Source organism: Colletotrichum paranaense (assembly GCF_030867605.1).
Source record: "Colletotrichum paranaense strain IMI 384185 chromosome Unknown Scaffold_3.1, whole genome shotgun sequence".
In the NCBI taxonomy this organism is placed as follows: Eukaryota; Fungi; Ascomycota; class Sordariomycetes; order Glomerellales; family Glomerellaceae; genus Colletotrichum; species Colletotrichum paranaense.
In genome coordinates this window covers 2953815-2967130 of record NW_026848961.1, presented here as the reverse complement: position 1 = coordinate 2967130, position 13316 = coordinate 2953815, and the positions used below count along the sequence as shown (strand labels likewise).

The 13316-nt window shown below is 53.6% G+C and overlaps 5 protein-coding genes across 5 annotated transcripts; 2 read left to right on the top strand and 3 right to left on the bottom strand.

Moving 5' to 3' along the window:
* Nucleotides 1-1491: 1491 nt before the first annotated feature.
* CPAR01_04572 (glycosyl hydrolase family 3 N terminal domain-containing protein) lies at nt 1492-4261 on the top strand (the record flags this gene model as incomplete). The annotated part of the gene is made up of 2 exons (XM_060488852.1): nt 1492-2258; nt 2314-4261. 2 exons carry the CDS (start codon nt 1492-1494, stop codon nt 4259-4261), a joined length of 2715 nt encoding a protein of 904 aa, XP_060353058.1.
* A 118-nt stretch (nt 4262-4379) lies between these two features.
* Nucleotides 4380-6646, bottom strand: CPAR01_04571 (uncharacterized protein; the record flags this gene model as incomplete). Its single annotated transcript, XM_060488851.1, has 2 exons — nt 4380-5843; nt 5900-6646. 2 exons carry the CDS (start codon nt 6644-6646, stop codon nt 4380-4382), a joined length of 2211 nt encoding a protein of 736 aa, XP_060353057.1.
* A 1188-nt stretch (nt 6647-7834) lies between these two features.
* On the top strand, nt 7835-9296 carry CPAR01_04570 (uncharacterized protein; the record flags this gene model as incomplete). Its single annotated transcript, XM_060488850.1, has 2 exons — nt 7835-8026; nt 8106-9296. The coding sequence occupies 2 exons, from the start codon at nt 7835-7837 to the stop codon at nt 9294-9296; spliced, it is 1383 nt and encodes a 460-aa protein (XP_060353056.1).
* Nucleotides 9297-9363: 67 nt separating this feature from the next.
* CPAR01_04569 (threonyl and Alanyl tRNA synthetase second additional domain-containing protein) lies at nt 9364-10821 on the bottom strand (the record flags this gene model as incomplete). The annotated part of the gene is made up of 3 exons (XM_060488849.1): nt 9364-9988; nt 10058-10535; nt 10596-10821. 3 exons carry the CDS (start codon nt 10819-10821, stop codon nt 9364-9366), a joined length of 1329 nt encoding a protein of 442 aa, XP_060353055.1.
* Nucleotides 10822-11315: 494 nt separating this feature from the next.
* Nucleotides 11316-12859, bottom strand: CPAR01_04568 (transmembrane amino acid transporter; the record flags this gene model as incomplete). The annotated part of the gene is made up of 3 exons (XM_060488848.1): nt 11316-12112; nt 12178-12611; nt 12675-12859. The coding sequence occupies 3 exons, from the start codon at nt 12857-12859 to the stop codon at nt 11316-11318; spliced, it is 1416 nt and encodes a 471-aa protein (XP_060353054.1).
* Between the last annotated feature and the right edge of the window lie 457 nt (nt 12860-13316).

The following is a 13316-nucleotide window of genomic DNA, read 5'->3' as shown; positions in this document are numbered from 1 at the left end:
ACGGTCGATAGCCATCAGATGACGAGCTTGCATCTCGCATGGACTGAGTTCATTTTACCAAAGATTGAATTACTCAGAATGCACTTGACTGTGTCTCCCGCTTAGATCGCATCGCCCGATGAAAGGTTGAGCAACCCACTTGCCAAAGAGGTCTTTCAACCTCGTGTGGCACTTTGTATCTAACGAGAGCATAGCAGTGAGAACCGGATTCATCCGCCGGATCGTTTTGATATCCTGGAATAAAAAAAGAAAGCTTGCGGGGTATCATTACTTGAAGGAGCAAAACAACATGATCAGTGGGAGGCTTGAACTCCCGGCCTTGGCATTACTCAACATTTCTGATGAAATATTAGTACCACGCTCTAACCAACTGAGCTAACCGACCATTTGGTTGTTGATGATGGGTTTGCAGAATTTTCATGTTATGGAGCTCAGTGGTGGAGTCGCGAGTGAGTCATTACCAAGAGTTCTCTTATCGACGGGGGGCTGGGTGTTTTGCGTGAATTGCAATGACAGTGCGGGGACATCTTGCGTCAAATAACGTTTGCAATCCAATTGCGACCTGCAGATAGAGTAAGTAGTGGAAAAGAAGTGACCTGCTGAGCTTAAGAAACGAGGCAGTTGTCTAAACTGACCCCATCAAGAACGGTTCGCTGTGAGTGCTGAGGGTTGGTTTACTGAACACTCGTTATCGGGCGAATAGCATCCGAAAAGGCGATCATCGTAATCTTCGACGCGCTGTTTTTCTTCTTTGGCATACGCCAGCACACAAAGCCTCTGTTAAGCAGGGTAGAAAAAGACAACTTGGGAATACTTGGAATCTGGCAATCTGGATCCTGCAGAACATCAACAAGCAAAGAGAATGGCAATGCATACACGGAAAACCAGACCGCCAGACCATCATGACGTCGCAAGAGCCCCATGGTGCCAGGTTCTCCCTTCGGATCCGGACCCGAGACTCCGCGATGGTTCCCAGCTCCGGAAGGCGCGCCATGTGGCCCTCCCCCGGACCTTGCAGGGCTAGAGTCGCACCAGGAACCAGGCACAAGTCCCCCGCGCCTATCAAGGGGGAAAGCTTCTCACCCGTGTCACCCCAAAAGAGGCAAAGCTGAGTGTCACGCAATGACCCTGACCGCCGGCCGAGGGAGAGGCGTCTGTCTCTGCTTTACTTCTCCCAGCGGGTGCCCTTTTCTACTCTCCGTTTCCTAAAACATCCATTCCATCCGGAAACCTTCCATCACGACCTCTACTCTCGAACACGCCTTGTTCAACACATGCCCCCAACTCTTACCAACGGCCTCGGAGAATCGAGCTCAAAGGCATAGAACGTTTGTGCCAGCCCTCTCTGCTTCTACCCCGGATTCTTGAAACCTGAACCCGGTCACATCAAGTAACCCACGCCCGGATGTGCTCTCGCCCTGCCATGTGTTAAAGCATCGCTCGACATCGACAAGGCTGTGCACTTTTATCTCGCTGGAGTGACGAACGACAATGGACAGAACCGATCCCGCCATCATGGACTCGGGGGCCCGGGAGCCAACGTGCATCAATGCTTCGCATCCCCGAGCTGCAGAAGATGAGAAGATCTCTCTCCATTTGAATGGCCAGCCCTGCAGCTTCTTGACCGACGAAATCATGCCCGATGAGACTCAATTTCTTCACGCTACCAAGGAATCCAAGGAAGCTGCCTACGCTAACCAACAACACCCTACTACCAAACGGCCAACTAGACTTGCCACCCTCTTTCCCCCGCTGCAAAGATGTACGAGACCATGGACTACAGGCGCGTTCGCGTTGTACCTCACGGGCCTCATCCTAATCTCGGCCTACTCTGCCAGCAGGCTATTCGACGCCGGCAGCTGGCTAGCCCGTCGACCAGCACAGCCAGCGGCGCCAGCAGCTGCTTTTCCGGCCTCTCGGATCTCACCAGCCTCCCCAGTCCGGAACTGGGATGCGGCCGCCTCCAAGGCGACGGCCTTTGTGGCCCAGCTCAATCTGACCGAAAAGACTCTCATGGTCACTGGCCAGCTCGGGCTTGAGGCCGGCGGTTGCATTGGCAACATTGTGCCAATCGAGCGCGTCGGGTTCCCCGGACTTTGCTTGCTCGATGGCCCCACGGCGCTGGACCGCGCCGATCTCGTCAGCGTCTTTCCTGCCGGTCTCACCACGGCCGCGAGCTGGGATAAGGAGCTCATCTATCAGCGCGGCAAGGCTCTCGGCGAGGAGTTTCACGACAAAGGCGTCCATGTCGGACTTGGGTGAGTTTGGAATTCCTTGAGCGTTAAGTCAACAGCATGCTAATAAGCCATGCAGCCCGGTCGCTGGTCCACTTGGACGTCAACCCCTAGGAGGTCGCAATTGGGAAGGATTCTCAGTTGATCCCTACCTCACGGGAATCGCGATGCAACACACTATTCAAGGCATGCAATCAGCAGGCGTACAAGCTTGCGCGAAGCACTTTATTGGGAATGAACAGGAAACCCAGCGGACCAATTCGTGGCTCGCAAACGGCACAGAAATCGCAGCGATTTCGTCCAATATCGACGATCGCACCCTGCATGAGTTGTACTTGTGGCCTTTTGCAGACTCTGTCCGTGCTGGGGTTGCCAGCGTGATGTGCAGCTACAACAGACTCAACCAAACCTATGCCTGCGAAAATTCGGGCTTACTGAATGACATCCTCAAGACGGAGCTGGCCTTCAAGGGATACGTCATGTCCGACTGGTTCGCGACGCATTCTGGAGCCGAGTCCATCAACAATGGGTTGGATATGAACATGCCTGGTCCCATTGGCCATGCCCAGATCGTCTCTGGCGAGACATACTGGGGTCCCAACATCACTGATATGATCAAGAATGGTTCAGTCACAGAGGACCGTCTTGATGAGATGATCCGGCTGATCATGACACAATACTACCTGTTCGACCAGGATAGCTCCGATTATCCCATCGTCGATCCATCCATCGTCTTCACAATTGCAGCTCAGTCAAACCTTCTAGACTTGCTCCCTTTCCAGCCGCCACCAAGCCGCGATGTCCAGCGTGACCACGGCAAGCTGATCCGCAAGCTCGGTGCCGAAGCAACAGTCCTACTCAAAAACCTTAATGGGACTCTCCCCCTTAAAAAGCCCACCAACATTGGCGTTTTTGGCAATGACGCCGCCGACCCGGCCGATGGTCTCGTCTTTGGTGCTGGTTTTGAAATCGGCACGCTCTCCGTAGGAGGCGGCTCAGGCACAGGGAGACACACCTACCTCATCTCCCCGCTTGAGGCAATCAAGGCCAAGGCGCGCACAATAGGCGCTCGCGTGCAGTACATCCTTGACAACAAGGTTCTTGCTGCCGGCGACTTCAGCAGCTTGTACCCTATCCCCGAAGTTTGTCTCGTTTTCCTCAACACGTTCGCGTCAGAGGCTTATGATAGGACAAGTCACGAAGCGGACTGGAACTCGACGCTGGCTGTCGAGAACGTCGCTCGGAGGTGTCCTAACACTATTGTCGTGACGCATTCGGCTGGTATCAATACCTTGCCCTGGGCAGACAGCCCAAACGTGACAGCAATCTTGGCAGCGCACTTGCCGGGACAAGAGTCGGGGAACTCAATCGTCGATGTGCTTTGGGGAGACGTCAATCCCTCTGGAAAGCTGCCTTACTCCATTGCTCTCGATGCTAAAGATACCGATATCCCCATCGTCAATCTCACCGAAGCAGAAATCACGTCCCCCACAGCATGGCAAGCTGAATTCACGGAGGGCCTTCTCATCGACTATCGTCAACTCGACGCCGAGAATGTCAAACCTCGTTATGAGTTCGGCTACGGCCTCAGTTATACTACATTCGACCTGGATACATCTCTGGAGGTGAAGCAGCTCGCAAAAAACGTCGCCGCCATCCCGAACCCCTCAACGCCTAATGCTCCTGGGGGTAACCCAGAACTTTGGGATACTATCCTCGTTGTCACCGCGCACGTCAAAAACACCGGCGCCGTCGCTGGCGCCACGGTCCCTCAGCTATACGTTGCCTTGCCACAGCACTCAGTTCCCGAGGGCACCCCCCTTCAAGTCTTGCGTGGTTTTGAGAAAGTCATTTTAGAGTCAAAGGAGTCTAGCACTGTCGAATTTGAGTTACTGCGCCGTGATCTGAGCTATTGGGATGTAGCGTCGCAAACGTGGGTCATCCCTGAGGGGCCGATTGAGTTACGCGTTGGCTTTAGTTCTCGCGACATCAAGGCTACGGCCAAACAGGTTGTCTTGTCCTCCTAGGGCACGGTTTTGGAGTTCAAAAGAAAGTTGTTGGCTTTCTGGGCACAGTTTGCCCAAAGCGGCTGAGGTATATGTTTAAATAGACGTAGCATCAACTGGCTCTTCATGTTATTCAACTCTACACAATCTCAAACTCGGTTTCCGCAAACGCAAGACTCTCCTCCATGGGCTCACCATCCATCAGCCCATGGATATAACAATCGCCAATAATCCGTGATTTCTTCTGCTCATCATCACGGATAATGATGGGATAGTCACACCCATACAGCACAACAACCAAGTCACCCTCTCTTACCCCATCAATAGCCCAACCGAATCGGCCCTCCTTCGAGCGAAAGAACCTTCGATTATAAGTCCACTTCGTATGCGCCCCAATGAATTTTTCTGCGGCCTCCTTCTCCTTCATGTAATGCGCCACCCCATCCTGCGGCGCCAACCCGTGAGACTCGATCTCGTGGTCCGTCCGCTCCTGCAGAACCCGAGCGAGTCCCTTACCCGGTTCCAAGGCGGTCTTGTAGTGTACCTCGAAACCAATCGCGCAATCCTCGCCAGGTCTCTCGTTATTGTCCCGCGTTCGGTTGCACATGAAGGTCCGCCAGAGGTTCTCCCACGTCTCCGGGGTGGCTGTCTTGTCTGGGAAGGCGACGTCGATCACGCCGCGGTACCATTCCTCTGAATGTTTGACCATCTTTTCCATTGTCTCATTGAGCCTGTATTCGGCGTCATTGATGGGGCTCCCGGACCTCTTGGTATCATTCCCAGGTATATCACCTCCCACGCCCGCCTCCTTCTCGTTTTCCCTCTCGCGTTTGAGTATGGCGCCGCCATACTTTGCCATTTTGATCGCATTCGAGCCGCTAGTTTCGGCTTCATTTTTTACGCTGCCTTTTTCAACTTCTTTGTTTTCGTCGATGCCTCCCAACGGGCCCTGCTGGTTCGGCACAGGTATTTGCCGCTTGCATTCTACCTTGGCCACCACGTCGACGATCCTGCCCTTGATATGCAAGACGCCCGCGTCCTCGTCGATGTGTTGGCTTGGCTCTCTATCACCGGCAGCGGAAGCCTCTAGCCCACGAATGCGAAGCGGTTCAGTCCAGCCGGGACGGGTCCAGTCAGGCACCCATGATGGGAGCTTCAAAGTTGTCGGCTTTGATGAGTCAACGCAATGCGTGAGGATGTCCAGCGACCCATTCCTGATGTTCTTGATCGCGAAGTCAGTGAACACCTGTTCTGGTGTCTGGGCGTAGTTGACAACATAGGCCCCCTTCTGATCGATGAGCCCAAGCACACCGTAAATCTTGTCACTCGGGATTGTGGCTTGGAAATCTCTTAACTCTTCCAGTAAAGTAAGAAGCGGGGTGCTGGTGCATGTCGCCGCTTCGTCAACACGCTCTTTCCGGAGCTGTTCCATGAAGCCAATGGCTTTGAAACCTTTGCATTCGCTAATCATGGTTTGCAGTTTGAATTCTGACATAGCGAGGATGACCATTGCCATGAAGTGCCAGGGAACCTGAATAGCTCCGAGATGGACTATAACCTCGCGGGAATTGACAACTTCTTGGATGATCCAGGTACGTTTGAACTAGATACATTTTAGCAAGCATAGGGACATAGCCATGATGGGATGCAAACACTCACCCATGAGCGGTTGAGCAAATCAGCCAAGAGCCCCCATTCAAGCCGATTTGTGTCCGCATTGTTGTGAAAGTGCCATTGAATCTCATGCATCGTCGCGCTCGCCAAATCAACAACCTTGCGATGAACAAAAATGTCGTCAAATATTTCCGATATCGCGTACAGCGTCCGGACTGCGTGAAAATCCATCTCCGTCGACTCACCCAACCACACTCGCGTTCTTGAGGCGCCAGCATACACCCGTCCCATGACTTTGACATGCTCGTTCCGTTCCTTGAGATCTTGCTGATTGATGCACAGCGCATCAACCCAGATTCGAAGCGGCTCCCCGCCCTCTTTGCTTCGCATTCTACGCAGCGCGCGGAATAGTTCCCCACCGACGACGATCCCTACGCCGTCGCATTCGATGCGGGCGTCAGGCATGCGGCCGCCCAGGCGTATGTACTGCTCTCCGTAGTAGGGGTGGTCGCAGAGGTCCTTCCATTTGGACGTGCCAGACTCGGAAATCGTGTTGCCGCCGTCGTCCTGGCCGTGAATGGCCCAAGGGATGTCAGTGTCGGGGTCGATTTCTTTGACGGCGTCAATGCTCTTGCTCCAACAGTAGCTTAAAGCCTCATAGGGCGCGTCTGGTGAGTCGAGGTTCAGATGTGAAATGTTACATATAATTTCGTCATCGAAGTTGCCGGGTTGGACGGTGAGGATGCGGGTTTCATTGGGGAGATCTAGGGGGCGGTAGGGATAGGTTGCCATCTTGCAGTGCAGTAGTGTTATTAAAGACAGATAGTGACCATATGATTGAACTTGCACGGGCGGAGTCACTCGTGGGAAGAATAGAAATTATCTATAAGCTTTGGGTTTCAAGTAATCCAGATTGAGGCGAGCTATGTCGCTTTTCACAAATGGTCAATCATTCAGTTCTGGTAGGGCTGTGCTAGGCACCAGCTTAGTAGCAACACCTCTAAGCGTCATCTTGCAGGTTCAGGATTGGCTAAGATGATGAACCCCGGCTCATATTCGCTGGTTAGATACTTTTTCCACTTGCACCCTAGATTTACGGAAGTCCCAATGAATTTTAAGGTGCCTTCAGCAGGCACTAGTGGGAGGATCTTTGAGCGAATTCTCCCATACTTATTCGTAGTCATCAACACTAAGAGACTTGACGCCCTTCAACACATCAGCATTTTGACGCATAGCTGCTTTGCAGCCACCAGTCAATCACGTTGTATCCAACACCTCTCAAGGCAAACGTGGTCTCGAGAAGATACAAATATCGCTGATCGTCTATATCTCGCCCTTCGACGCACCGAACTCAACGTGCCACCGTTATACACAAGGCAAGCACAATTTAGACACAAGAATTGGCTGCGCTGTTGTAAACCTATGTTCAGGAAAAGCTATACGTGGTGTATCACAGACCTAAAAGTGAAGAGATCTTTTTCCATCGCAGCATACTTGTCTGATAATCTTCAGTAACATAGTGTAGGCAAGGGCCATTGGAAAATCATGTAGCGACGAGTGCGTTTGTGAGGTAGCGATGAATTAGTAACTGAATATCAAAAGTTGCATCCTGAACCAATGTTCACAGGTGCTCAAAATAGTAAGATCAACAGGACAAGCAGTCTCCAAGGACAATCATAGGCATAACATAACGAGATTCGGCCAAAATTGCGCCGCAGAAACGTGCTCAGAAAAACGTAACTCGGGCTGTGAGTCATTTAATTGAAGAACCAATTATGGCAGCGAGATTTGACCTCCGTACCCGAACTGTGTGGCGTGTCCCTCATCGCTTGATCATTTAAGCGCGGCCCGAATCTGACCTCATAAGCTTATTTAAACCTCAGCGACAACCGAGAAAACCGGGCATGAGTATGTCCGCAACTCAACACCACCCCTTCATACCTTTCGGCCACGGATTTTGCAGAACGTTTTGTCTTTCAGATGGCTATTCCACAGCGAATCGCGCCCTCTGCCGAGACTCTCAGGGAGTTCTACGTCGGCAAGGATGTGAGAGACGTTCCGAAGCCGGCAGTAGTATTGGATGCGGCCAAGGTCAGGACGCACTGCCGGTCCATGTTGGAAGCTGTCGATGATCTGGGAGTCGGATTTCGATTCCATGTTAAGACTCACAAGGTGAGTGGTCCAACCCTGAAGTAGTCATATCAAATCTTTGAATGGCTCAATGGGGACAAGATATTGACCATCGCTGCAGACCAGAGAAGTCACAAAGCTCCAGGCAGGCGAGAAGGCAACAAAGATCAACTGCATCGTATCAACCGTAGCAGAGATTGAGCATCTCCTCCCAACCTTCAAAGAGTACAAAGACGCCAGCCGCCATGTCAACGTCCTCTACGGCGTTCCCCTTCTCGGTTCCCAGATTGAGCGCCTCGCCACATTAAGCCAAGAGCTCGGCAAGGACGGACTCACGGTCCTTGTCGACCACCCTTCCCAGCTAGACTCAATTAGTCGGCTCCATGATCTAAGCGGTCTCCCAGTGGGCGTCTATCTCAAAGTAGACACGGGATATCACAGGGCAGGGCTTCCCGCCACGGCTCTCAACAAGGGCGGCCTGCTAGAGCAGCTTATGCAACTGGACGCGCAAGGCAAAGCGACCTTGGTGGGGCTGTACTCACACAGCAGTCTCAGTTATAAGGATGACACCGCTGACCAAGCGATGCACAATCTCGCTGGGGAGATCGAGGGCTGTCTGGAAGCCCTCCACGCCAACGAAAGTCTCCTCGCGGCCAACGCCTCGAGAGAAATCACTATTAGCGTTGGCGCGTCTCCTCAGGTCACGGCCATCGAGAACCTCACGGGCGCCACGGCGATCAGCGGGTCCGGCGAAGCGCGTCTTCGGGCGGCTATCGGCAAAGTCCAAGCTGGGTCGCCGACTGTGAAGTCGACGCTCGAACTCCACGCCGGGGTATATGCTTTCCTCGATATGCAGCAAATTTCTACCCATTCGCGGACTGCACTAGGGAGCTATGAAGACGAGGTTGCCATCTCCGTTGTAGCCGAAGTTTGCAGCGTCTACAATGATGGCGAGCGGGAGAGGCCAGAGGCTCTCGTCGCTGTTGGTGTGCTGGGTCTCGGGAGGGAGCCCTGCCCTTCTTATCCGGGCTGGGGCGTCGTCGGGCGGCAGCCCGAGTTTGAAGCTGCGGGAGAACGGAGGCTTATCGTGGATAGGATCAGTCAGGAGCACGCTATTCTCTCGTGGGAGGCTGACGCTGGAGCGAACTCTGATCTACCGCAGATCCCGCTCGAGGTTGGTCAGTCTGTCAGTATCTACCCAAACCATGCATGTGTTACCGGTGCTCTGTATGGTTGGTACCTTGTAGTCGACTCGAGCAAGTCTAGCAAGACCGAGATCGTGGATGTTTGGGTTCGGGGATCGGGGTGGTGAATGAAATCATACGGAGCTGTACAAGGGAGACAGACCAAATGTCTTGTGGGCGAAATCAAAAACAGAATCATATTTCGAAACTCTCTACCAACTCCTTCAGAGCTTTCAAGTTGCCCTTGTCCCATGCCGTGACCTTTCCCTGCCACTTCTCCCCACCACCACCGCCCTTCACCCCCGTCACAACGTCCTTGATCTTTGGAACGAGCGCCTCGACAGCAGCCTTCTCACCGAGAACAGAAATTTGTCCGCTGTTCCCGTCATCGCCAGTAGCCAAAACAACAACTCCACCACAAGCCATCACAGCGTCCTTGATGTTGACGGTAACCCACTTCACAAAGTCCGCGTTGCCATCCGCGCGATGAACCCACACACCCTTCGTGGATTGCAACTTGGTCTTTGCAGCATCTGCCTCAAATTCGGCAATATCCGCAAGAAGTTTCTTTTCCCTCTTCTTGAGATCCGCCGCGGAGCTCTGCACGGTCTTCACGGTCTGAACTATTTCTTCGGACGTGTTTTTGCACGACAGCAGCTTTGAGAGAGAGCTCATTGCACCGAGGGAGGCTGTCGCCAGGTTGATGGCTCGATCGCCGACGGAAAAGTAGAGGCGGTAGTTCTTCCCATGGACTGGTTCGCCGTGATGGACGAGGATGAGTGAGATGTGGGATGTTTGGGAGAGGTGAGTGCCACAGCATCTGCAGCTTGTGTGTCAGCATCAAGACACTACCAAGAACGATTTAGCATGGTGTGTGAGGGTTGCATACGTATTGCGATCGATGTCGCCGATCCGGATCACACGAACGACTCCTTTACTTTGATCATAATCCTCGGGCATCTTATGGACCTTGGCATCCTCCGGGGTTTCGACTGTAATTGGGAAGCTGGCGCGGATGATTTCGTTACACCTCGCCTGAATGGCTTGTAGTTCCGCATCTGAAGGTTTCCGCGGAATATCGACGTAGTTCATCGCCCCAGTCTTTCCCATGCCCCAGCCGAGAGTGTTGAGGTTGTCATGGGTGTTCATGACGGCGGACAAGAGATGTTGGCCCGTATGCTGCTGCATGTGGTCCCATCGGCGCTGGAAATCGACTTCTTGTCGTACCTTCTCACCGGGATCTAGGGGTTTGGGAGAGTGATAGACGCATCGTAGCCCAACGCGTTCGACAAATTGAATGGGGATGGCGGTAGCATCCGTGCTTGAGAGGGGAGTGATTGATCCGTGATCAGACGGTTGTCCGCCGCCTGGGGAGCGCAGTTGTGTAAGTCTAAAGTACCAATAGTTTCATTGAAGTCGTGCGGTACCTTCGGGAAAGAGGACGGAGTCGGCGAATTCGATCAACCACACCTCATCGGTGCTGCTGTTGGAGACTGGTCCCGCAGATTTGTCCTTGCTGGTCTTCTTTGTTGGTGGGGGTGGGGGTCTCTTTTCACATGAGATGACCTCTGCCTCTAGAGTGCGAAGATATGAGTTCTGTTGACAAGCTAATGCCCCGACTACTTGGGCCCGAGTTGATTCTGTGACTGCCATTTTTGAATGAGTCTTGCAACGTTTGGATAAGAATTGGCTCAATTGAAACGTAGTTTGATGCTGTGTAGTGAGTGAGTCAATTGAGATAGTGGCCAACATCATCGATGAGATGAGGTAAGAAGATAAGAAAGGTGGAGACGGATGTCGGCAGTCGGGCTGATTGAGCGCCGGTTGCCAACTCAGCTCACGTGATTCTCATCCCGCAAATTCGTTTTGGTCAGGCTGTCAACGACAGAGGGAACATCATTCCATTCCGGCAAGGATGCGAGTCAGGTTGTCTGGAACTGTGAAGACAAGTGGCGTTGATCACCACTGGGCTTCGCCCCATACTTGCCTGCGATGACCCAACGCTTCGGTGGCGTTCTTCGTGGTTGTGCATCCGGCATTGTCACGCTATTCTCACGGTGAAGCGCTGACTGAGTTTGGGTCAAACGTCCATATTTAACATATTATAATCATTAGATGTTGCGATAACTAATAACAATGCCTACTTCTCATCGCGCGGCGTTGGAAGCACACGTCCACGGCTTGGTGCCCTTCTCATTTGCAATCGACTCGATAGACGCCCACAGACCAAGCACGCAGATGAGGAATCCCGTAAGGAACAGGATAACATTGGCCACGAACTTGCACGTCTGCTTTCCGTCCTTGAACCAGTTGCCGTAGTGCATCCACAGCCAGAAAATGCCGGGGAGACCGTATGAGAACCACGAGGCGAACAGTGCGCAAATGAGGCCGAGCAGCGAGTTGAACACAGGGATGGACTCGGCAATGACCATGGACAGTGCCCAGATGCCGACGACGATACCGATCCACGCGATGCCGGAGAGCTTGGTGCGGCGAATCATGTGCTTCGTGTTGCGGAACAGGCGCGAGAAGATATACTTTGCGGCAACGTGGCCGTAGATGACACCAGCGATGACAATGGTCGGGATGGCGATGCCCCAGATGGCCTTGCGCATCGTCTTGGAGCCGGCGGCGGAGAGGGCGGGGGAGGGGACGTCCGGTCCGACGAAGACGTAGATGACGATGGCGGCGAGCAGGTAGAGCGTCGTGTCGGCGATCTGGAGGAGGGCCAGGGCCTTGGGCCAGTCCTCGGGCTTCTTGAACTCGCCGATGACGCTGAAGAAGCAGGAGTGACTAGAGAAGGCAATAGCGATGTTGGTCACGGCGAGGAAGGCGCCGGTGAAGCCGAGCTGGCGGGCGACTTCGATGCTGCCGGAGCCGATGGGGCGGGAAACGGCGACGTCACCGAGGGTCATGAGGACGGCCAGGGTGATGGACAAGCATGCTATGTATCTTGGTAAGTCAAAGTTCACGAAAGCAAATTCTCGAAATAAGGGCGGTTGAACTCACAAGCCATGGACATGTAACTCGTGTACTTGAGCGTTCTCGGGAAGTTGAGCACAGCGAAAACAGCCAAACCGACGACGGCCCACACAATGGTGCAGGTAGACGAGTTGGTCAGGGTGTTGAGGCAGATGGTCCAGGTCAACAAGTGGCTGCCCATGACAAAGACCTGGAAGATAACCTGCGCCCAGCCAAAGACCTCCTGGAAGACGGCGCCCATACCAATGGACTTGCCGATGACCTCGACGGCGTCGCCAAAGTTTTGCACAAAGGGGTACTCGTTGCGGAACTCAGCGAGGACGAGGCCTGAGTACGTCGACAGGAAGCTCATGACGAGGATGAGGACAATGCCCGGGACGAGACCGACAGTCGCCAGAACGGAGGGCAATGAGAGGATGCCCAGGGACACGGTCTCGGCGATAAGGACGATGCCACCTTGCCTGAGAGTATATGGGTTAGCAAACGAATAGCCGTGGCGTCGTTGAAGCATAGCCTAGACGTACCACCAGGTGAGAGTCTTGTAGTCGATCAGTTCACCGTCCTCTCCCGTCAGGACGCTGTTGTGCTCCTCCGCCGTCGCGGGCACGTAGGCCGGCGCGGCCTCCTCACGATCGCCGACATCCTTCTTAGCCTGGTTCTGAGCCTCCGTCATCTCGGGGCTGTTGGTAACTTCTGTGGCGCTACCCATTTTTGCCTATGGTATACACACAGATGTGTGATATCGGTCACTGTTTGCTGTACCTGACGCGTTGAAGCTGTCAGTAAGTCCGTCCGTCGCCCTGCGTGATGAAGAAGAAGCAGGATGAAGTTGAGAAGTGGTTCAGGAAAGGAGAGAACCACGACGGACGTTCAGGTGAAGGACGAAGAGAGGGAAACGGTAAAAAATCTCTCGCATTCAAGATTCAGAATCATTCTATCCTTGGGGGGGACCAGATTTCTTGATATAATCCACCCAGGCCACGCCGCGATCGGCCTCGTCAACCTCACTGGAACCCGCGCAGGGCGAATTGGTCATACGAGACATCTGCCGAGGCGATCTCGGCGCGTCCGCAATGGCGAACCGCGCAGGGCCAGAGGGCCGTCAGACGGCCCACGGGGGTGTGAGAAGTTGTGAACTCTTGCAGCGGCACCTTTCCCAGCAGAAT